Genomic DNA, 23,506 nt, shown 5'->3' with positions numbered 1-23,506 from the left:
CGTCTGCTGTGTGACCAAGGGCAAGACGCTTCACTTCTCTGTGCCTCAATTACCTCATTTATAAAATGGGGATTTAGACTGAGAGCCCCATGTGGGACGGGGCTGTGTCCGACCTGATTGGCTTGTACCTACCCTAACGCTTACTACAGTGCCTGGCACATAGTAAGTGCTCAACAAATACCACAGGTATTTTACTGATGATCGTCCTTGCAGGCAAGAGGGTCAGTTGAGGGAGAGAAAGGGCAGCTACTCACCTGAGGCTGAATCTCTGGACCCTCCACGCTCTCCCTGCTTCCCTGGCCCGTGTCAGCTCTCCAGACTTCTACTTGCAGAAACTGGGCCTCCCTAGGCATGGAACCTGGGGCCATTGATGATGATGATGATGGTATCTGTTAAGAGCTTATTATGTTCTAAGCGCTCGAGTAGATACAAGTTAGCCAGGTTGGACACAGTCCCTGTCCCACGTGGGCTCACAATCTTCATCCCCATTTTACCGAAGAGGTAACTGAGGCCCCGAGAAGTGTAGTGACACACCCAAGGTCACACAGCAGGCGTGTGGCGGAGCTGGGATTAGAACCCAGACCCTTCTGACTCCCTGGCCCCTGCTCTATCCAGTAGGCTATGCTGTCTTGTTGGGCGGAGTGGTGTGAGGAAGTTGATACTGTGGTTTCCTCGCCCCTCCTGAGGCTCCCAGGTACTTTGCTGTCCTTTCAGGTGGATGAAGCAAGAGCAAAGAGAGGCTGGGAATTTGGATTTGGGAATGTCTGGAGTGCGTTGAGAGGGACATGGAGGTGGGAGAGATTTTAGGGAATCATTTACCCTAATCCTGGCTCCTCCACACATCTTCAGTGTGACCTTGGGCAAGTCACTTCAGTGGGCCTCACTTACCTCATCTGTAAAATGGGGATTAAGAGTATGAGCCCTGTGTGGGACAGGGACTGTGTCCAAACTAACTTGAATTTACCCCAGCTCTTAGAACGGGGTTTGGCACATAATAAGCGCTTAACAAATATCATAATTATTATTTACCCCACTCATCCCTGACTGAAAAAGTCCCACCCCAAGTTAGTTCCCTAGACTCGAAGATCCATATAGGATCCGCCCAAACTCACCCATGCTGGGCAGCAGCAGCATGGGGAAGAACTGAGGGCGGAGACTTGAGTTTACCGCGCGGAAGGCGGCAGTGGTAAACCACTTCCGTATTTTTCCAAGAAAACTCTCTGGATCCACTACCAGAATGATGTCAGAATGATGAAGAGCGGGGCGTTCTCGGAGAGATGTGTCCCCGGTGTCGCTATGGGTCGGAAACGACTCGACGGCATAAGACAAGACCTGCCTTAGTCTGCTGAACCGGGGAAATAGCAAATCAGCTCAGTCCAATAACTGGAGCAAAGCACAGAGGAGGTTAATGTATGCCCACGGGGAAAAGAAATCCTAGCAGGTCACGGAGACCCGTCGACCTCGTATGTGCACTGTAGCACCTATGAGCCACCCTGACCTATCTTCTAGAAATCGGGTTAGGTCCAACTGAGGGCTGAATTCAGTTCCGGTCAAGTTTCCGGACTCTGCTCTGGCCAAGCTAAACTCCAGAATAGCACTTAAGCAACTGGAGGTATTCACTCGGATTATTTTAATTTTTGCAAATCACCGTAAGGTACATCTACTGTAAATCTGGTAAGGGTATGGAGGGGGTCAGGACTGAAACAAAGGTACAGCTTTATTGTTTTATACTTTATTGCTTCTCTCAAGCCATAATTTATTTTACTGTCTGCTGGATTATATTATCTTTTAGGGCAGGGTTCATGTCTACTAACTGTATTATTTTGATGTTACCAGGGGTTTTCAATCTTAAATTCTGGTAGAAAGATACCTTCTTCCTCCCCCAACCCCAGGTCCACACGGGTCATCTGGGGAGTGACAGGACCCGGTTAGCCTCCGCTGAGTCCGAAAGCCCCGATATCGCACAAGTTGGGGTAATCCTGTTCAGTGCTCCCCAAATCCCTGCCCCTCTATTGCCACCACCAATGAGCCACTAAGCTTCCCCAAGGGGTCATCGGGAAGTAGCCCACCACCTCTCTCTTGGGGTTGGCTACGAGGAGTTTGCTCCCCCTCCCAAGGCTCCCCGGCTCCGGGTATCTCCCCGGCACCTGGAGCTTCTTCTCCAGCTCTTACCACAGGCAGACACCAAGATCTGAGAGCTCAACAAAATGTAATAGGTTCTTCATAAACAAATAAAAACAAACCCATTTTTTCCCTGGATCTCCTACTTCCCCCTTCCTGGACCCTCCGGGACGTCCCCGTAGGCTATCTGGGGCTCAAATTTTCTCCCCCTCAGGGGAAAGGGCCTCATTCTTCCAGAGCCCTAGCCGCTGTCCTCTGAAATTTCAGGGTGGTGTTTCGGGGCTCTGGTCCTACCCCTCTTCTCTCAGGTCATCCAAGGTTCCAGTCTCATTTGCTCCAAGTTGTTCAGTCTCAGGTTGGCCTTTCTCCCCCTCGGGGGCAGAAGCCTACCTAGACTCATAGCCGTTGGACCCCAAATATCCGGAGTATCCACACCCTGATCCTCTTGATCCCTGCCTGTGCCCTGAATCTGTCCAGGGTCACAGCACGAACATTCCCTGTAAACCCGTCAATGGGCAGGGATTGTCTCTATCTGTTGCCGAATTGTACATTCCGAGCACTTAGTACAGTGCTCTGCACATAGTAAGCGCTCAATAAATACTATCGAATGAACGAATGAATTCCCTTTATCCTGTTCTCCCAGGTACACGACTCGCCTCCAAGATAGCCGAGGGTCTTCCTCTTCTACTCCCTGGATTCCCTACTTCTTCCACAATCCTTCTCTCTGACTGGCTCAGATGGGCACCATGGAGTGAATCTCCTAGCTTCCTCCTCTCTAATGTGGGGGCCAGTGGAACTTGTCATATAATAATAGTAATGGTATTAGTTAGGCTCTTACTTTGTGCCAAACACTGTTCTAAACGATGGGGTAGATTCAAGGTAAACAGGTTGGACACATTCCCTGTCCCATGTAGGGCTCACCATCTCAATCCCCATTTTACGGATGAGGTAAAAGAGACACAGAGAAATGAAGTGATTTGCCCAAGGTCACTCAGCAGACAAGTTGGAGAGCCGGGATTAGAACCCATGATCTTCTGAATCCCAGGCCCGTGCTATCGTATTCGATTGATTTCTAGGTGAATAACCCACCCCATCTCTCAATATGTCCCCTTTCAATAATAATAATAATAATAATAATGGTGTTTAAGCGCTTACTATGTGCAAACACTGTTCTAAGCGCTGGGGGATACAAAGTGATCAGGTTGTCCCACGTGGGGCTCACGGTTTTAATCCCCATTTCACGGATGAGGGAACTGAGGCACAGAGAAGTGAAGTGACTTGCCCGAAGTCACACAGCTGGCAAGCGGCGGAGCCGGGATTAGAACCCATGATCATCTGAATCCCAGGCCCGTGCTATCGGATTGGATTGATTTCTAGGTGAATAACCCACCCCACCTCTGACTCCCAAGCCCGGGCTCTTTCCATTGAGCCACACTGCTTCTCTATATAGAGGACAGTAATCAATCCATCTGAAGCTTAGCTTCATCCCCAACCCCTAGCCTCAGTTGCAGAGGTGTCCCAGGGAGTCAGCCAGTCAATCATATTTATTGAGCACTTACTGTGCGCAGAGAGCACTGTACTTAACCTTTGGGAGAGTACAATGTAAAAATATAGTCATTCATTAAATCGTATTTATTGAGTGCCTACTGTGTGCAGAGTCCTGTACCAAATACTTACAATATAACATGCAATCCCTGTCCACAGCGTGCTTATGGTCTAGAAGGGGAGGCAGATACTAATATAAAATAATCAAATTACAGGTATCTATATAATGGGAAGCAAACTGACCTCTGGCCAATTTTTTTTTTTAAATGGTATTTGGTAGGCCCTTTCTATGTGTCAAAAATTGTTCCAAGCATTGGGGTAGATAGAAGTTTATCAGTTTGGACACAGTCCCTGTCCCACATGGGGATCACAGTCTAAATAGGAGGGAGTAGGATTTAATCCCCATTTTTCAGTTGAAGAAACTGAGGTCCAGAAAAATGAAGTGACTTGTCCAAAGTCACACAGCAAGCAACTGGCAAAGTCAGGATTAGAATCCAGGTCCTCTGACACCCAGGCCCGTGCTCTTTCCATTAATTCATTCAATCATATTTATTGAGTGCTCACTGTGCGCAGAGCACTGTACTAAGCACTTGGGGGTGTACTGTATGGCAATAAACAGTCAAATTCTCTGCCCACATTGGGCTAAGTGTCTAGAGGAGGGGAGACAGGTATCAGTACAAATAAATTACATGACAGATATAGTGTTGGTATTTGTTAAGTGCTTACTATGTGCAGAGCACTGTTCTAAGCGCTGGGGGAGATACTGGGTAAGCAGGTTGTCCCACATGAGGCTCACAGTCTTCATCCCCATTTTACAGGTGAGGTAACTGAGGCGTACATAAGTGCTGTGGGGCTGGGAAGGGAGAAGAGCAAAGGGAGCAAGTCAGGACGATGCAGAAGGGAGTGGGAGAAGAGGAAAAGTGGGGCTTAGTCTAGGAAGGCCTCTCGGAGGAGACGTGCCTTCACCCACGCTCTGTCTCCAGTTGCAGGGTGTATCTTCTCTCTATTTTGCCAAAGCTCTAGGTCGGAACTCTTCACATACACACAGGGAGGAGTCAAATAATAAATAAAAATGGTATTTGTTAAGCGCCTACTATGTGCAAAACACTGTTCTAAGCACTGGGGAATACAAGGTGATCAGCTTGTCCCACGCGGGGCTCGCGGTCTTCATTTTGCAGATGAGGTAACTGAGGCCCAGTGAAGTGACTTGCCCAAAGTCACACAGCTGGCAAGCGGAGGAGCTGGGATCAGAACCCATGACCTCTGACTCCCAAGCCCGGGCTCTTTCCACTGAGCCGTCTTGTCCGCATTGGGCTGAGAAGGTTCACGAAGTCTCTTAATCGATCCCTTTCCCTTCTCCTTACAAGTCCCACCCCTAAGAAGCCCTGTCTGCTGCAGAGGAGAGGGGGGATGGAGGCGGATAAGGGGGAGCTAACCCCTCAGGCGGATCAGAGTAATGGGATTTCAGACTTTAACAGATGGTTCTGGGATGAGATGGTAAATTTCACCACCTGACTCAGATTCTCCCCAGACTGAATAGGGTGACAGACTCTGTCCCTTCTGGAGCTGTTACCCGTTTCCTCCCTCCTGAAAGGCTAACGGACCAAAATATGTCCCCTCGAGTTTGCTTTTCTGACCGGTAAAACCGTTCAAGGCTGAATCAGGGGAACGTTTCTGTGGCACAGGACGTTTTTGAATGAAGTGTAATTTAAGAAGTCAGTATCTAAAGGAAGCGCTTTTTAAGCACTGGGGTCAGATCGCCTTATGATTTCACGTTTACTTCCGTCCTTCGGCTCTTACATTGTTTTAGCCCTCGGTGACGTAGTAAATTGTGTTTCCAGACTATCTGACTTCAAATGTGACCTTAAACTGTTCCTGCCATTCTTCTAAATCTGCCTTGTATTCATTCTTTCATTCATTCAGTTGTGTCTACTGAGCGATTGCTCTGTGCAGAGCAAAGTACTAAGCGCTTGGGAGACTATAATACAACAATAGACATATTTCCTGCCTACGAGGAGCTTAGAGTCTAGGATGGGGGGAGCGGACATCAATACAAATAAACAAATTACAAAAACGTACCTAAGTGCTGTGGGGCTGGGAGGGAGGAAGAACAAAGGGAGTAAATCAGGGCGATGCAGGAGGGAGTAGGAGAAGAGGAAAAGGGGGGCTTTGTCTGGGAAGGCCTCTTGGATGGAAAAATGAAGTGCTTCAGAAATAAGCATTCTATTCCTCAGCTCGATGACATTGTTAAAATTCTATTTACTCATAACTCTTTGATTTTATCATCTAAAAGCGAGGATTCTTGAATCTATTTGATTCCTGGATTCAGATGAATGTTATTCTTGAATCTGGGTGATGAGCTTACGTTAACTGGAGTCTAAGGGAATTAATGAATGGCTTCAAAAGCAAAATGGAAAAAAAACAGACCGAGGACTGCTCTGGGCCATAATTTGTGAGCAGGAATGTGGTCCAGCCCTGGATTTCGTATTGTGATCCTACGGAATGGTAACATGGCACATTGCCTAATGGGTAGAGCATGGGCCTGGAAGTCAGAAGGCCTGGGTTCAAATCCCTGTTCTGCCGCTTGTCTGCTGCAAGACCTTGGGCAAATCACCTAACCATCTCTGTGCCTCAGTTACCTCATTTGCAAAATGGGGATTAAAGCTGTGAGCCCCATGTGGAACACAGACTGTGTACAACTTGTTTCTAGTAGACCGCAGCGCTCAGTACAGTACCTGGCCCATAGCAAGTGTTTACCAAATACAAAAAAAAGCTTTTAAAATAAGATTGCTATCCTGTGACTTCATTCACATACAGAGGAGAGAGAGCAGAGTCTGAGATTGCTCTCCCCCAGAAAGAGATGTTTCTTTCCAACCAAGGGTCACAGTGTTCTTCCTAACATTCTCAGTGTGACTGTGACTCCACATACACTTGACACCTTGTGTGTCTGCAAGCACAAAAATTAGAATGAGGTCACATGAGGGAAATCGGAACAGATGGGATTCAGAAAGAGGGAAGAAACAATTGCTTTTTACTGGCAATTCTCTCCCTTAATTATATCTACATACTTATCTCTAGAGAGAGCCATCCATTACAGATCAGCAAGCCAGATGTCATGTTAATGATGCCCAAATTTCCCTAAACAAAGGTTGCCCAGGTGAAGCTTGCCAGAAAGCACCACTCTGCTTACACAAAATGGACAGGAGGCACGGAGGGCATGAGCTTTCAGAATGCACAGCCGGTAAACAGTTCAGGGCAATCAATCAGTCGAACAAATAATGATATTTACTGAGCACTTACTGTGTCCTGACCTCTGTACTAAACACTTGGGAAAGTACGATACAAAAGAGTTGGTAGACGTGTTTCCTGTCCACAGTGAGAGGCAGCTTGGCCTAGTTGAAAGAGCGTGAGCCTGGGAGTCAGAGGACTCGGTCCACCACCTGTTTACTGTGTGACCTTGGCCAAGTCACTTCATTTCTCTGTACTTCAGTTATCTCATCTGTAAAATGGGGATTAAGCCTGTGAGCCCCACATGGGACGTGGACCGTGTCCAACCTGATTAGCTTGTATCTACTTCAGTGCCTAGTGTAGTGCCGGGCCCATAGTAAGCACTTAACAAATACCGTTAAAAAACCAAACTAATAATAATAAAATTGTGCTGCTGGAGTTTTGGATCTTGAACCTGGAGTTTTTGGGAGGCACTTCGTCTAACAGAAATGAGGGGGCAGTGAGGTATCTTACATAATCTTGGTGGGAAGGAACAACGTAAGGGTAGCTTTGATTCATAAAATGAACTCTGGCCAAGTGACTTTCAAGTCACTGAGGTCCAGGCTTCTTCATTACCTAAAACTTTGAGCTATGTTCTCTTCCTTTCTCTTGTCATCAAATAGAACACAGGAGCCCACATTATTATTAGTAGTAATAATAATAATAAATAACAATTATGCTATTTGGGATAGATACAAGGTAATGGGGTGGGTTGCAGTCTTTGTCCCTCATGGGGCTCACAGTCCAAGCGGGAGGGAGGACAGGTGTTGAATCCCCATCTTACAGGTGAGAAACTGAGGCACAGAGAAGTTAAGTGACTTTCCTAAGGTCTCACAGAGGACAAATGACAGAGCTGGGATTAGAACCCAAGACCTCTAACTCCCAGGCCCGTGTTCTTTTCTCTAGGCCACACTGCCCTTTCTCTATAATAACATCTCCATACTTACTAAACCATAAGATTCCCTTTTTCAGAACAAAACATTTTCTAAACTCTGCTTCTGCCTCATATAAAGTTTCCTAACTGGTTAGCCTTGCCAGTGCACCCTAAGAAGCTTACAGATGTAGTATTATTAGCATTATCATTATTACTATTATTATTATTATATTTCTTCAGCACTTACTATGTCTCAAGAACTATTCTAAGCCCTGGGGTAGATACAGATTAATCAGGTGAGACACAGTCCCTGTCCCATATGAGGTTCATGGTCCAAGTAGGAGGGGAATAGGAATTGAATCCTCACTTTATGATTGAGGAAACTGAGGCATAGAGAAGTTAAGTGACTTGTCCGAGGTCACAGGGAAAGCAAGCAGTTTGCAGACTGTGATTAGAACACAGGTCCTCTGGCTCCCACGTCCATGCTCTTTCCATTAAGCCACACTGCTTCCCCAGAAAGTACCCAGAACCAAGTCACCATCAGTCTCGACAAAAATAACCTGAGTGCCTCCATTTGGCGGGGCAATGCCACCGTCTTTAGCTTCTCTGCACATACCCGGGCAGGTTTCCCAAACCAGAGAGTGGTTTTATTTTATTTTATTAATCTATTTAAGTAATGATGTGTATATATCTTTAATTCTATTTGTATTGATGCAATTGATGCCTGTCTACTCGTTTTGCTTCGTTTTGTTGTCTGTCTCCCCGCTTCTAGACTGTTAGCCCGCCCTTGGGTAGGGACTGTCTCTATTTGTTGCCGAATTGCACTCTCCAAGCGCTTAGTACAGTGCTCTGCACACAGTAAGCATTCAATAAATACAACTGAATGAACGATTGAAAGTGTGGGGAAATTAAAGATGGCAGCAGCCAGATCCAAGGTGCCCCAGTGAAAGAGATTGGAAAGCCCTGTCACTGACCATGTTGCGTGCTGCCTCGGGGGAGGGAAGTTTTGAAAGAAGAGGGCGAAGGAGTTAACTTGGAAGGGGTATTGAAATGTTGCTATTAGGGGAACTACAGAAAGTGCTTGTCCAGCATGGCGAGAAGCAGCGTGGCTTAGTAGTGGAAAGAGCACGGGTTTGGGAGTCGGAGGTCGCGGGTTCTAATCCGGACCGCTTGTAAGCTGTGTGCCTTTAGATAAGTCGTTTAACTTCTCTGTGCCTCAGTTACCTCGTCCGTAAAATGGGGATTAAGACGGTGAACCCCACGGGAGACAACCTGATTATCTTGTATCTATCCCAGCGCTTAGAATAGTGCTTGGCACGTAGGAAATGCTTAACAAATACCATTATTATTATTATTTAGACTTATTCCAAAACTGTTTCTTTCAAAGACTCCATGGGTTTTATGGATTAGTGGGTGTTATTCTGATAATTATGGCATTAGTGCAATAGATGGAAAAATAATAATAATTGTATTTGCTAAGCCCTTACTACATACCAGGCAGTGAACTAAATTATGTTTGGCTCAGTTTCCTCATCTCAAAGTAGGACGAGGCTGATTTATCTACACTGCTGAATGCGAACATTAAAAATGCCAGATGCAAATCTCCAAATCAATCGAGCATTTAATTAATCGTATTTATTGTGTGCTTACTGTAGGCAGAACACTGTACTAAGTGCTTGGGAGACTGTCTCAAGAATGTTGGACGACGCTCAAAGTATTTTGAGGTTTTTTTATGATATTTGAAAAGCACTTACTTTGTGCCAGGCACTGTCCTAAGCACTGGGGTAGATAGATACAAGCTCATCAGGTTGGACACAGTCCATGTCCCACCTGGGGCTCACAGTCGAGGAGGGAGTGTGAATATGAGTCTCAAAACTTTGGTGAACTATTCAAGGTAGCCAAATTGGCAAAGTAAGCATGGCCTAATGGATAGAGCTCAGGTCTGGGAGCCAGAAGGACCTGGGTTCCAATCCCGGCTCTGCACTTCTCTTCTGGGTGACCCTGGACAAGTCACTTAACTTCTCTGAATCTCAGTGACCTCAACTGCAAAATTCATTCATTCAATAGTATTTATTGAGCGCTTACTATATGCAGAGCGCTGTACTAAGTGCTTGGAATGTACAATTAAAACTCCAACAGAACAAATGGTCAAAATAGTAGGAAGTGGATACCAAGGCTGCTCACCTGAAATAAGCACGACCTTCGAAGCGAGAGAGGCCATGAGGATTTGAAACTGTGAGCTCCATGTGGTATAGGAACTGTGTCCCACCCGATTTGCTTGTGTCCAACCCGACGTTTAGTACAGTGCCTGGCACATAGTAAGTGCTAAAAATACCACATTAATTATTATTATTATTAATAATAACCAGATCGACTGATGGCATCAAATGCTTTCATGAGGGATTTATTTTTTCAGTTCTGTATTCAGTTTTTTTCAAAACCTAAACTGGGCCTGAAACATCTTCTAGGAACTGAACTCGGGGGGCTGTCCAGAAAAAAGAGAAGAAAGGTAATACAAGAGGGCGCGACTTAGTTTCATTTTCTAGACTTTTAAAACGTTTGGTGGATTGTTTCCCCATTCCAAAGCCCTTACCTAGATCTGCAGCAGAAGTAAGCGGGGATAAGTCTTTTTCCGTCTGTTTCTTTTCAAGTTAAGAGATGAAAGTTCTCTTGGAGCTTGGATTTCATAGCCATTTACCCTTCTCCTCTGAGTCTACCAGCTCCAATCCCCTTGAGCCCCCTTCTGTCTAGCACTGTTGCCTCAGGGCTAACAGACCTTGCTAGTCAAGTGGCCTTTCCTTCCTGCGCCGTTACCAGATGTTTCCGTTTAGTGCAGAATCCTAAAAGTGGGAAGAGCTTGGCTCTGTCTTCCCAGCCAGACTGAAAGTCCTGTGAGGGCAGGGTCCTGTCGGATTCATTTAGTCATTCATTTGATCGTATTGATTGAGTGTGCAGAGCACTGTACTACGCATTTGGGCGAGTACAGCGCAACACCCCATTCCCTGCTCACAACGAGTGTGATAGCTCTGTTGTGCTCTCTTAAGCTTCTAGCCCGGTCCTCTGTACCCAGTAAGCGTTCAATAAATACCACTGATGAATCGATCGACTGATTTATCCATGTGATCCTCGCCTTCCATTTTCAAAGATGATGGAAAAATGGCTGTACTATTTCTTGAAGAGTTCAGTTCCCGGCAGGAAAGGATGAAGCAGCAGGGATCATAAAGAAATGGCACCCTTTGAAGAAATGGCTTCCTTAGCTCTTCCGTACAAGTCTTTCATCATTCCTCATCTTCCAGGCACACTACAGAACCGATCCGAATAAAGGTGCTATTAATAGAATAACACACGCATGTTAAAATGGGGGCAACGGGAGAGTACAGACCAGGGTTTAGTGCAGAAAATCGTGAATCTGTCATGTTCATTCCAGTGGGAGAAAGTCGCTGGAACATGTCCCAGATTTCAAAGCCATCACTTTTGCTTTGGTCTTTTTTGTTTACACATTTGGAGAAAGAGTAAGCAATGAAGGTAACCTGGAGCAAGTAAGACTTTATAGTAGATGCTGAGGGGGATAATAGTATTAATGCTAGTATTTGTTAAGCACTTACTATGTGCAGAGCACTGTTCTAAGCGCTGAGGTAGATACAGCGCTTCTGCGCTTCAGCGCTTCTGCTACAGCGCTGAGGTAGATCTCAGAGGAGATCTCCTCCCTCCTCGCAAGTGCCACCCCCTCCACCTGCGCCTCGGACCCCATTCCCTCTCACCTTATTAAAACCATCGCCCCTGCCCTCCTCCCTTCCTTAACGTCTATTTTTAACCACTCAATCTCCAATGGCTCCTTCCCCTCTGCCTTCAAACATGCCCACGTCTCCCCCATCCTAAAAAAACCCGCTCTCGACCCCACTTCCCCCTCCAGTTATCGCCCTATCTCCCTACTACCCTTCCTTTCCAAAATCCTAGAACGAGTCGTCTACGATCGCTGCTTAGAATTCCTTAACTCCCATTCTCTCCTGGACCCCCTCCAATCTGGCTTCCGTTCCCTCCACTCTACCGAGACTGCTCTCTCTAAGGTCACCCGTGACCTCCTTCTTGCCAAATCCAATGGCTCGTACTCCATTCTGATCCTCCTTGACCTCTCTGCTGCCTTTGACACTGTCGACCATCCCCTCCTCCTCCACACCTTATCTCACCTCGGCTTCACGGACTCCGTCCTCTCCCGGTTCTCCTCTTATCTCTCTGGCCGGTCATTCTCGGTCTCCTTCGCCGGCGCCTCCTCCCCCTCCCATCCTTTAACTGTTGGAGTTCGTCAAGGGTCGGTTCTCGGCCCTCTTCTGTTCTCCATTTACACTCACTCCCTCGGTGAACTCATTCGCTCTCACGGCTTCGACTACCATCTCTACGCAGATGATACGCAGATCTACATCTCCGCCCCTGTCCTCTCCCCCTCCCTTCAAGCTCGCATCTCCTCCCGCCTCCGGGACGTCTCCACCTGGATGTCGGCCCGCCACCTAAAACTCAACGTGAGCGAGACCGAGCTCCTCATCTTCCCTCCCAAACCCGGTCCTCTCCCAGACTTCTCTATCACCGTGGATGGCACGACCATCCTTCCCGTCTCTCGGGCCCGCGATCTCGCTGTCGTCCTTGACTCGTCTCTCTCGTTCACCCCACGCATCCTATCCGTTACCGAGACCTGCCGGTCTCACCTCTACGATATCACCAAGATCCACCCTTTCCTCTCCACCCAGACGGCTACCTTACCGTTACGGGCGCTCGTTATATCCCGGCTAGACTACTGTGTCAGCCTTCTCTCTGACCTCCCTTCCTCCTCTCTCGCCCCGCTCCGGTCTATTCTTCACTCCGCTGCCCGGCTCATCTTCCTGAAGAAACGATCTGGGCCTGTCACTCCCCTTCTTAAACACCTCCAGTGGTTGCCTATCGACCTCCGCTCCAAACAGAAACTCCTCACTCTAGGCTTCGAGGCTGTCCATCCCCTCGCCCCCTCCTACCTCTCCTCCCTTCTCTCTTTCCACCGCCCACCCCGCACGCTCCGCTCCTCTGCCGCCCACCTCCTCGCTGTCCCTCGGTCTCGCCCATCCCGCCGTCGACCCCCGGGCCACGTCCTCCGGTGGTCCCGGAACACCCTCCCTCCTCACCTCCGCCAAACTCATTCTCTTCCCCTCTTCAAAACCCTACTTAAAACTCACCTCCTCCGAGAGGCCTTCCCAGATTGAGCTCCCCTTCTCCTACTCCCTCTACGGCCCCCCCTTCACCTCTCCACAGCTTAACCCTCTTTTCCCCCCATCTCCCTCTGCTCCTCCCCCTCTCCCTTCCCCTCCCCTCAGCACTGTACTCGTCTGCTCGACTGTATATATTTTCATTACCCTATTTATTTTGTTAATGAAATGTACATCGCCTCGATTCTATTTAGTTGCCATTGTTTTTACGAGATGTTCTTCCCCTTGACTCTATTTATCGCCATCATTCTCGTCTGTCCGTCTCCCCCGATTAGACCGTGAGCCCGTCAGACGGCAGGGACCGTCTCTATCTGTTGCCGACTTGTTCATTCCAAGCACTTAGTACAGTGCTCTGCACATAGTAAGTGCTCAATAAATGAATGAATGAATGAATGAATGAATACGGGGTAATCAAGTTGTCCCACGTGAGGCTCACAATTAATTCCCATTTTACAGATGAGGGAACTTAGGACCAGAGAAGTGAAGTGACTCGCCCACAATCACACAGCTGACAAGTGGCGGAGCTGGGATTCGAACCCATGACCTCTGACTCCCAAGCTCGGGCTCTTTCCACTGAGCCACGCTGCTTCCCAATAATAACTGCTAAATCCTCTTCAGTGTTGCTGCCAACTGAGAGCTGGTATCTGAAGAAAGATTTCACTGCTAACCGATAGGGGAATTTCTTCCTCCATCAAAGTTGCCTAAAAATCCCACCTCCTCCAAGAAGCATTCCTTGATTAATTCACATCACCCAAGTTGTATCACCCCCTCCCAAAGACTTTGGGACCAATCAATCAGTTGTTTGATTCTGAGGGAGTACTGAAATTTTTAGATTGCTCTCTTGCTATTGGGTATAATCATTAATGTTGTATATTAATAATAATAATAACAATGATCAAAGTAATATATATGTACTGTTATCTTCCCTTTGTTGTTGGAGTTGGTGCGATCTCCCCATGTGAGACTGAGAATATTGCTGTATAACCACCAGACATTCCCTTCCTTCCTCATTGTGGGCTTGTAAGGATAGTTCCATGTTTCTCGAATCCATTTGTCCAATTTAGGTGCATCTGTCCATTTTTGAGATTGTTTCTTGGGATCCCAATTTTCACAGAGTGTTAGCTCAAGGAGAGCAAACCTTGACCCTATTGCAGACTTGGGGTTGGTCTGTCTTCTGCAGTGATCTTCCAGTAATCCACCGTTACTTGCTCCTACCTGAAATTTATTTTATTGTCCATCTCTGACTTTGATAATAATAATAATAATGGTATTTGTTAAGCACTTACTCTGTGCCAGGCACTGTACTAAACGCTGGGCTGGATATAAGCAAATCGGGTTGGACACAGTCCCTCTCCCACGTGGGGCTCACAGTTTCAACCCCCATTTTACGGATGAGGTAACTGAGGCACGGAGAAGTGAAGTGACTTGCCAAAGGTCACACAGCAGACAAGTGTGAGCCGGAATTAGCCGGAGCCAGAATTAGAACCCATGCCCTCATTTTCTCTTTTCCCACTCCCTTCTGCGTGGCCCTTGCACTTGGATCTTCCCCTTTTATTCGCCCCCTCCCTCAGCCCCACAGCACTTATGTATATATCTGTAGTTTACTTATTTATATGAATGTCTGGGTCCCTCTCTAGACTGTAAACTCATTGTGGGCAGGGAACGTGTCAACCAACTCTATTATATTGTTCTCTCCCAAGTGCTTAGTACATTGCTGTGCACACGGTAAGTGCTCAACAGATAAGATTAATAGATTGGTCTCCCTCACTAGACGGTAAGTGTTCCTATGGGCTCTCCCAAGTGCTTACTACAGCGTTGTGCACACAGTACGTGCTCACTAAATACTATTGATTGATTGGTTGATCGACTGAGGTTATGTCTCACTGTATCTCTAAATAGCTCACTTTGCTCTCCCTGTATGGGTCTGCCCTCTTTCATTTCCCCATACTTGGGTATCCTGCTTTTACCTCCAGGTCCTATCCAAGGCCTTATTTTGGGTGATCTTGTTCTCCCATCCGATGCTGTGTTATCATTCATGGGAGATTTGGGAGAAACTTCTCCAGAAGTTGGGAGTGTCTGTGGTTCTGTAGTGGGATAGGCAATTTGCTTCTTTGGCACTTAATAATAATGTTGGTATTTGTTACTATGTGCCGAGCACCGTTCTAAGCGCTGGGGTAGACACAGGGGAATCAGGTCGTCCCTCGTGGGGCTCACAGTCTTCATCCCCATTTTACAGATGAGGTAACTGAGGCACCGAGAAGTGAAGTGTCTTGCCCAAAGTCACACAGCTGACAAGTGGCAGAGCCGGGATTCGAACCCATGACCTCTGACTCCAAAGCCCGTGCTCCTTCCACTGAGCCACGTTGTTAAGCGCTTACTGAATGACAAGCACTGTACTAAGCACTGGGGTAGGTACAAGGAAATCAGATCGAACATAGTCCCTGTCCCATATAGGGCTCACTGTTTGTTTGTTTCTAATGGTATTTATGAAGTGCTTACTCCGTGCCGGGCACTGTTCTAAACCCTGGGATAGCTACAAGCGAATCAGGTTGGACACAGTACATGTCCCACGGGGGGCTCACAGTCCTAACCCCCATTTTACAGATGAGATAACTGAGGCACAGAGACGTGAAGTGACTCGACCAAGGTCACACAGCAGACAAGTGGCGCGGCCAGGAATAGAACCCAGGTCCTTCTGATTCCCTGGCCCGTGCTCTACCCAATAGGCCACACAGCTTCTCAAGGTCTACTGCTGCTCTCAGATCGAAGTCTAATAGTCATATTAAAGGATGGAGACCACAACAGTGTATATAAACTTCCATCACGGTAGCGTGTTTGATACCTCACGGCTGCCTCATTATGAATGTCCACCTGCCAAAAGCCATGCTGGTCTTTTTTATTGTTTCCTATTTTAGCCAACCATTCGGTTCTGGACTGTCTAGATAGCAGAATAGGTGATAGAACTTAGTTCTGAGTTGGCGATGAACAATATTTGATTGTATTTGGGTTTGCTCGGTGTAACGCTACTTTTAAATTTGCTTCTCTTCAGACTTATTGGAAAAGTAACGAGCAATCGATCAATAGTGTTTAGTTAGTACTTACTATTCGTGGAGCCCTTTTCTAAGTATAAGGGAGAGTCTTGACTTGTCTTATGCCGTCGTTTCCAACCCATAATAATAAATAATAATAATGTTGGCATTTGTTAAGCACTTACTATGTGCCGAGCACTGTGCTAAGCGCTGGGGTAGACACAGGGGAATCAGGTTGTCCCACGTGGGCCTCACAGTCTTAATCCCCATTTTACAGATGAGGTGACTGAGGCACAGAGAAGTGAAGTCACTTGCCCACTGTCACACACAGCTGACAAGAGGCAGAGCCGGGATTCGAACCCATGACCTCCGACTCCACAGCCCGTGCTCTTTCCACTGAGCCACGCTGTGACTCCATGGATATATCTCTCCCAGAACGCCCCACCTCCATCTGCAACTGGTAGTGGAGCCGTAGAGTTTTCTCGGTAAAAATATGGAAGCGGCTTCCCCTTGCCTTCTTCCGCACTGTCAACTTGAGTTTCCACCTTCGACTCTCCCCGATGCCGCGGCTGTCCGGCACAGGGGAGTTTTGACTCGTAGCAGATGGCCTTCCACTCGCTAGCCACTGCCCAAGCTAGGAATGATTAGGCCTCTTCCCGACTCTCCCTCCTTTAGCCGAGACAGGTAGACGACCGGAAACACTCCAGGTGCGATCCGGAGAGGGGACAAGGGAGAGTACAATACGGTAAATAGACACAAATCCTTCTCTAAGGATCTAGAGGGTGAAATAATTTAAAACACAGGTAGGGGAACCAATTGGGTATAACATAAGTGCTGTGGGTTTAACACAGAGCAATACTAAAACCTCTTTGCCACTAAAAAATTCCTTGTCGTGATCCGTCAATAAACAGACTATTGGTGGCCAAGTAAATTCGATGTGCCTGAGAAATGAATCAAGATTCTTAGGCTACTTCACGACAGAACAGTCAGTTGTCAGAGGTTTTCTCGAGAGTGTAAGCTCCCTCTAGACTAAATTCACTGTGGGCAGGGAATATGTACCTACCAACTCTTTCTTATGGTACTCTCCCAAGTGTTTAGCGCAGGGCTCTGCACACAGTAAGCGCTCAATAAATACAAGTGATTGATCGAAGGTGCCCTATCATTTTCCATCACCGATCAGAGTGAAGTGGGACTGATCTATTCTAAACTACTGTGTTTGTTGCTGCCAAGACCAGACCGAAAGCTGGACTCATAATATGCTTCCAATAATCTGGGAAACGTTTCCAGTTTATGTTATCATCGCTTTCAAAATGTCTGAGACATTCACACTACAGGCTGATGACTGTGCTCTTAAGACACATTCGCAGTGAGAAAGCCAGATAACTATGAATCACTTTGGCAACAATGTGGAATGACATTGTCTTACTGAACACATTAATCAGAAACAGTAGGTGTAGTGGATAGAGCACAGGTCTGGGAGTCAGAATGTTGGTATTTAATGTTGGTATTTGTTAAGCGCTTACTATGTGCCGAGCACTGTTCTAAGCGCTGGGGTAGACATAGGGGAATCAGGTTGTCCCACGTGGGGCTCACAGTCTTAATCCCCATTTTACAGATGAGGGAACTGAGGCACAGAGAAGTTAAGTGACTTGCCCACAGTCACACAGCCGGCAAGTGGCAGAGCTGGGATTCGAACTCATGAGCCCTGACTCCAAAGCCCGTGCTCTTTCCACTGAGCCACGCTGCTTCTCGAAGGTCAGAAGGTCATGGGTTCTAATCCAGATCAGCCACTCGTCTGCTGGGTGACCTTGGGCAAATCACTTCACTTCCCTATGCCTCAGTTACCTCACCAGTGGTTGCCTATCAACCTCCGCACAAAACAAAAACTTCTCACTCTAGGCTTCGAGGCTGTCCATCCCCTCGCCCCCTCCTACCTCACCTCCCTTCTCTCTTTCTACCACCCACCCCGCACGCTCCGCTCCTCCGCCGCCCACCTCCTCGCCGTCCCCCGTTCTCGCCTATCCCGCCGTCGACCCCCGGGCCACGTCCTCCCGCTGTCCCGGAACACCCTCCCTCCTCACCTCCGCCAAACTGATTCTCTTCCCCTCTTCAAAACCCTACTGAGAGCTCACCTCCTCCAAGAGGCCTTCCCACGCTGAGCTTCCCCTTTGCCCTCTGCTCCTTCTGCTCCCCCATCTACCCCCCCTTCACCTCCCCGTCAGCTAAGCCCTCTTTTCCCCCTTTCCCTCTGCTCCTCCCCCTCTCCCTTCCCCTCCCCTCAGCACTGTGCTCGTTCGCTCAATTGTAGAAGTAGAAGAATTTCATTCACCATTATCAATTAATGTAAAAGATCAGTAAACAATCTAGTTAACTGATAAATTTCCCACTGTGAACACTCCTCCATCCTTAGATAATTTCTTCCTAGACTTCCAGACGTGTAGCAGAGGGTTTTTACCATTTAATTTGTATTTGTTAAGCACTTACTATGTGCCAGGCTCTGTACTAAGCACTGGGGTGGATACATGCAAATCAAGTTGGACAGTTCTTGTCCCATATGGGGCTCACAGTCGTAATCCCCATTTTACAGATTCATTCATTCATTCATTCATTCAATAGTATTTACTGAGCGCTTACTATGTGCAGAGCACTGTACTAAGCGCTTGAAATGTACAAATTGGCAACAGATAGAGACAGTCCCTGCCCACTGACGGGCTCACAGTCTAATCGGGGGAGACAGACAGACAAAAACAATAGCAATAAATAGAATCAAGGGGATGTACATCTCATTAAAACAATAGCAATAAATAGAATCAAGGGGATGTACATCTCATTAACCAAATAAATAGGGTAATAAAAAATATATACAATTGAGCGGACAAGCACAGTGCTGAGGGGAGGGGAAGGGAGAGGGGGAAAGGGGAATGAGATAGAGAGAGAGAATGAGAATGAATGAGAGGAGTCACAAGGTGATGGGTTTGTGAGACAGGAAGGAAGGCGGAGCCATCTACAGCGATGGGAAAGTCAGAGGGTTTGGGTGGGAAGATAAGTAGTAAGCAGCATGACTTAGTGGAATGAGCATGGACTTGGGAGTCAGAGGTCGTGGGTTCTAATCCTGGCTCCGCTACTTGCTCAGCTGTGTGACTTTGGGCAAGTCACTTAACTTCTCTGTCCCTCAGTTATGTCATCTGCAAAATGGGGATTAAGACTATTAGCCCCATGAGGGGCAACCTGAATACCTTGTATCTATCCCCGTGCTTGGCACGTAGTAAGCAGTTAACAAATACCATTATTATTATTATTTTGGATATGTTAAGTTTGAGGTGATGGTGGGACATCCAAGTGGACGTGTTTTGAAGGCAGGAGGAAATGTGAGACTGGAGAGAGGGAGAGAGATCAGGGCTGGAGATGTAGATTTGGGAATCATCAGCATAGAGGTGGTAGTCGAAGCCATGTGATCAAATGGGTCCTCCAAGGGAGTAGATGGAGAATAGAAGGGGACCCAGAACTGAACCTTGAGGGACCCCCACAGTTAGGGGGCGGGAGGCAGAGGAGGAGCCCGTGAAAGTGACGGAGAATGAGCAGCCGAAGAGATAGGAGGAGACCCAGGAGAGAATATCATCCTCCTCCTCATCAATGGTATTTATTGAGCATTTCCTTTGTGCACTGTATTAAGCGCTTGGGAGAGTACGATATAGCAGAGTCAGCAGACTCAGGCTCAATAAATTCCTTTGATCGATCGATTGATTAAGAATGGGGAACTAATGGAGTATGAGAATATTTAACATAAGTAATAATAATGTTGGTATTTGTTAAAAGCTTACTATGTGCAGAGCGCTGTTCTAAGCCCTGGGGTAGATACAGGGTCATCAGATTGTCCCTCGTGAGGCTCACAGTCTTCATCCCCATTTGACAGATGAGGTAACTGAGGCACAGAGAAGTGAAGTGACTTGCCCACAGTCACACAGCTGAGAAGTGGCGGAGCCGGGATTCGAACCATGACCTCTGACTCCCAAGTAATAATAATAATAATGTTGGTATTTGTTAAGCGCTTACTATGTGCCGAGCACTGTTCTAAGCGCTGGGGTAGACACAGGGGAATCAGGTTGTCCCACGTGGGGCTCACAGTCTTAATCCCCATTTTACAGATGAGGTAACTGAGGCCCAGAGAAGTTAAGTGACTTGCCCAAAGTCACACAGCCGACAAGAGGCCGAGCCGGGATTCGAACCCATGACCTCCGACTCCAAAGCCCGTGCTCTCTTCCACTGAGCCACGCTGCGTCTCTGTCTGTGCTCTTTCCACTGAGCCACGCTGCTTCTCTAATGTGGGGCCGGGGTGATTATCAAAGTGCTTAATGGGGTACACAGTCGAGTGTGTAGGCAACACAGAGGGGAGAGATGGGGGAAATAAAGGACTCGTTCTGGGAGGCCTCTTGGAGGAGATGTGATTTGAGGGGGGATTTGAAGATGGGGAGAGTGGTGGTCTGTCTTATATGAAAGGGAAGGGGAATTTCAGGTCTGAGAAAGAATGTGGATAAGGGGTCGGTGGAGGGCTATAGGGGATCAAGGTACGGGGAATAGGTTGGTGTTAGATCAGAGTGTGGGGTTTGGGTTGTAGTAGGAGCAAGATTAGAAGGGAGAGGGCTGACCGACTGCCTTGAAGGAATTTTTGTTTGATACCAAGGGGCTGGGCAACCGTTGAAGTCTTTTGAGGAGTGGGGAGATCTGGAGTGAAACATTTTTTAAGAAAAATGATCCTGGCAGTAGTGTGAAGTATGGACCGGAGAGAGGGGAGAGACAAGAGACGGAGACGAGACGAGCAGGACGGCGAATCACCAGAGGACCGTTTTGTGAACTGTTGCGGACGATGAGAATATTTTCAATAAATAAAAACAACAGTGCATTCAACAGTCCCTTATTGGCTTGTGCCCCTCCCAAATGATCTAACTTACTACCAGTCAATCAATGGTATTTACTGAACACTTAACGTGTTCAAAGCACTCTAGTGAGCACGTGGGGGAGTACAGTATAACAGAATTGGTAGACACATTCCCTGACCACAAGGAGCTCACAATTTAGAGGCCGACAGTAAATCTAGGCACTGAATAGCAACATCACCAGCCCCCCACCTCCCGCCACACACACAGCAATAGTCTCCGGTTTTAATTCCCAAGGCACTTAATTTTACCATATTATTTTTACTACAAAACTCTAAAATCTCTTACTAATAACTGAGTCAAATGGTATAACCAGAGGTGGTGGCAATATGAAGTCAAAGCACCTACCATAAATAGAATTGTATCAAGAGCCAACAATTTGGTCAACAGCAACCCTCCATTTTAGAATAAACAAGTGCAAATCGGTAACAGGAAATCCATTTTTTCATGACTGCCGCCAAAATTCCTCAAAGCACCATCAGAGGAAATTTAACTTATTTTAAAACGGGCAGAAATCACAACAATCTATAAATTCCAACCTATACAGGATTTCTGTTTATTTAAATCAGAAAGCAGTTTAGACTCCACTCCCTCAAAAAAAGAACCCCAAAACTAGAATCATCTGAATCATAGCATCCTTAATCTGGGCAGACTAGATAAAAAAGGTGGATTTCACTTCTCCTCCTAAAGGTTAACGAGCTGGTCAATGTCAAAACAGCAAGCAGACGTTCATCTGAAAAATGCCTTGAGTCCTGCCCTTTTATTATGCATTCTCTCCCCCCCCCCCCGCTGCTTTTCAAAAATGTGTGATTCATTCCTAATATGGCTTTAAATTTTGATTTTACTTTTATTTTCAAATTGGGAAGTCAGGTAACCTGATAGCTAAGGCAACCTCTCTTTCCAGTCAATAAGCCTCAGCTCTCCACCAATTGCAGGGGTGAGCTCTCTGCACATTAAACCGACCTTGAATAAACTTAAAAGGGATAAGCCCGGAGAAAGGATTGAAGGCTTGTAGCTGAATTAGATTCAGAGAGGATGGCACGGTCCATGGTTTGGTAACATTTTCTCGGGGAGCAATGACAGCTCGGCTCTAACAGTATGGGCAGCAGGGGCCTCAACCATTTGCCTTACACGGTTGTCAGGATAACGGAGGCAGAAATGAAGACGTATCATCATTTCCTAGGACGATGCTGCAGCCTGGAAACTACAGCGAGGAAAGGTATGGTGGGCGCGCTGCTTTCTCTCTGAAAAGTTTGTTCAGTGGATTACAGTCACATTCAGGGGTTCCCTTTTTATTTTTGCAAAGGAGGCCTACTTCCTATTTCCTCAGCCGAAGCTGCCTCGAGTCACTCGTTAAGAGCTTTAAAAAGATACTTCTCCAAGGAGAGGAGGAGAGGAAAAAGAATCCGGAATTTGGAATTCATGGCATGGAGGGAACAGGGGAGTAATCAAGTCAAATCCAAGGCATTTCCCATGATGCGGAGGAAATGATTATAGACTTGGGTACTGGAGGGCAAAGGGGTGTCAAATGCTCCTTTCGCTGGCTGAGAGCGAAAGAAGTCCAAATATGCAGATCCATCAAGAGCTGGATTACAGTCCTCTTCTTAGTCGAATGGGATTTGGGAGTTTAGTGAGAGTGGGATTTAAATGGGAACGAGGGTGGACATGATATGAAAATAGCAGTTGGGTGTGACTAGGAACCAGGAATCTTATTTACTATTTTGGGGTCTTCCTAAGCCATCGCGTGCCATCTGGAAGGGGTAGGTAATGAGTCGTATCATTACGGACAGTCCCTTTGGAGGCAGGGAATGTGGGAGTCAGAGGTAGTGGGTTCTAATCCCTGCTCCGCCTCTTCTCAGCTGTGTGACTTTGGTCAAGTTACTTAACTTCTTGTGCCTCAGTTACCTCAGCTGTAAAATGGGGATTAAGACTGTGAGCCCCACGTGGGACAACCTGATTACCTTATATCTACCCCAGCGCTTAGAACGGTGCTTGGCACACAGTAAGCACTTAACAAATGCCATTCTTATTCATTGTTATATTGTACTCTCCCAGTACAATGCTCTACACATAGTAAGCGCTCAAGAAATACCATCGGTTGATTGATTATTTGGCAAGTAAGTGGTCATCTACGTGCTTGAAGGGTGACCGGGCTCTTTTCTTCTGTGGGTTTCTGCACTTTCCCCCAGGACCGCTTGTCCCAGACTGGCTCTGTATCCCCATGTTTCCTTCTCCACCCCTTCTCCACCTTGGATTTCTGCATTCTTTGTAGTCCTCTGCTTCCAGGGTGAAAAGAGGCAGGTGGGGAAGGTATTTTTTAAAAAATAATTTGCATAACTGCTGTAGTAGCTGTATCTTGGGTGAGGCTGAGAATTAATGATGTTTCAATATTTTGAGAACTCTCTCCCCCGATCCACGCTCTTCTCCCAATACACCCCAATTTGCATTCTTTGCCCCATCCAGGTCTCCTTTTCAACTCTTTCACCTCCAACCCCTCACTCGCTC

General features: G+C 47.0%; 1 protein-coding gene across 8 annotated transcripts in view; it reads left to right on the top strand.

Moving 5' to 3' along the window:
• The window catches only part of MCF2L2 (MCF.2 cell line derived transforming sequence-like 2), a 482,616-nt gene that overhangs the window by 48,337 nt on the left and 410,773 nt on the right, over positions 1–23,506 (top strand). For 3 of the 8 annotated variants that reach the window (XM_029058021.2, XM_029058052.2, XM_029058010.2), the window contains exon 1: positions 22,040–22,220. The exons of 2 other annotated variants lie outside the window; for them this stretch is intronic. In XM_029058021.2, the coding sequence (XP_028913854.1) occupies positions 22,100–22,220 (121 nt within the window). In that variant the 5' untranslated portion in view covers positions 22,040–22,099. Of the gene's footprint in view, positions 1–22,039; positions 22,221–23,506 lie in introns of those variants that run through there. 3 more of the 8 variants (XM_029058076.2, XM_029058068.2, XM_029058059.2) reach the window with 2 other exon arrangements.

This window comes from Ornithorhynchus anatinus, chromosome 1 (assembly GCF_004115215.2).
Source record: "Ornithorhynchus anatinus isolate Pmale09 chromosome 1, mOrnAna1.pri.v4, whole genome shotgun sequence".
Lineage (NCBI taxonomy): Eukaryota > Metazoa > Chordata > Mammalia > Monotremata > Ornithorhynchidae > Ornithorhynchus > Ornithorhynchus anatinus.
Note: the sequence above shows the minus strand (reverse complement) of the source record. Positions and strands in the feature narration are given on the sequence as shown.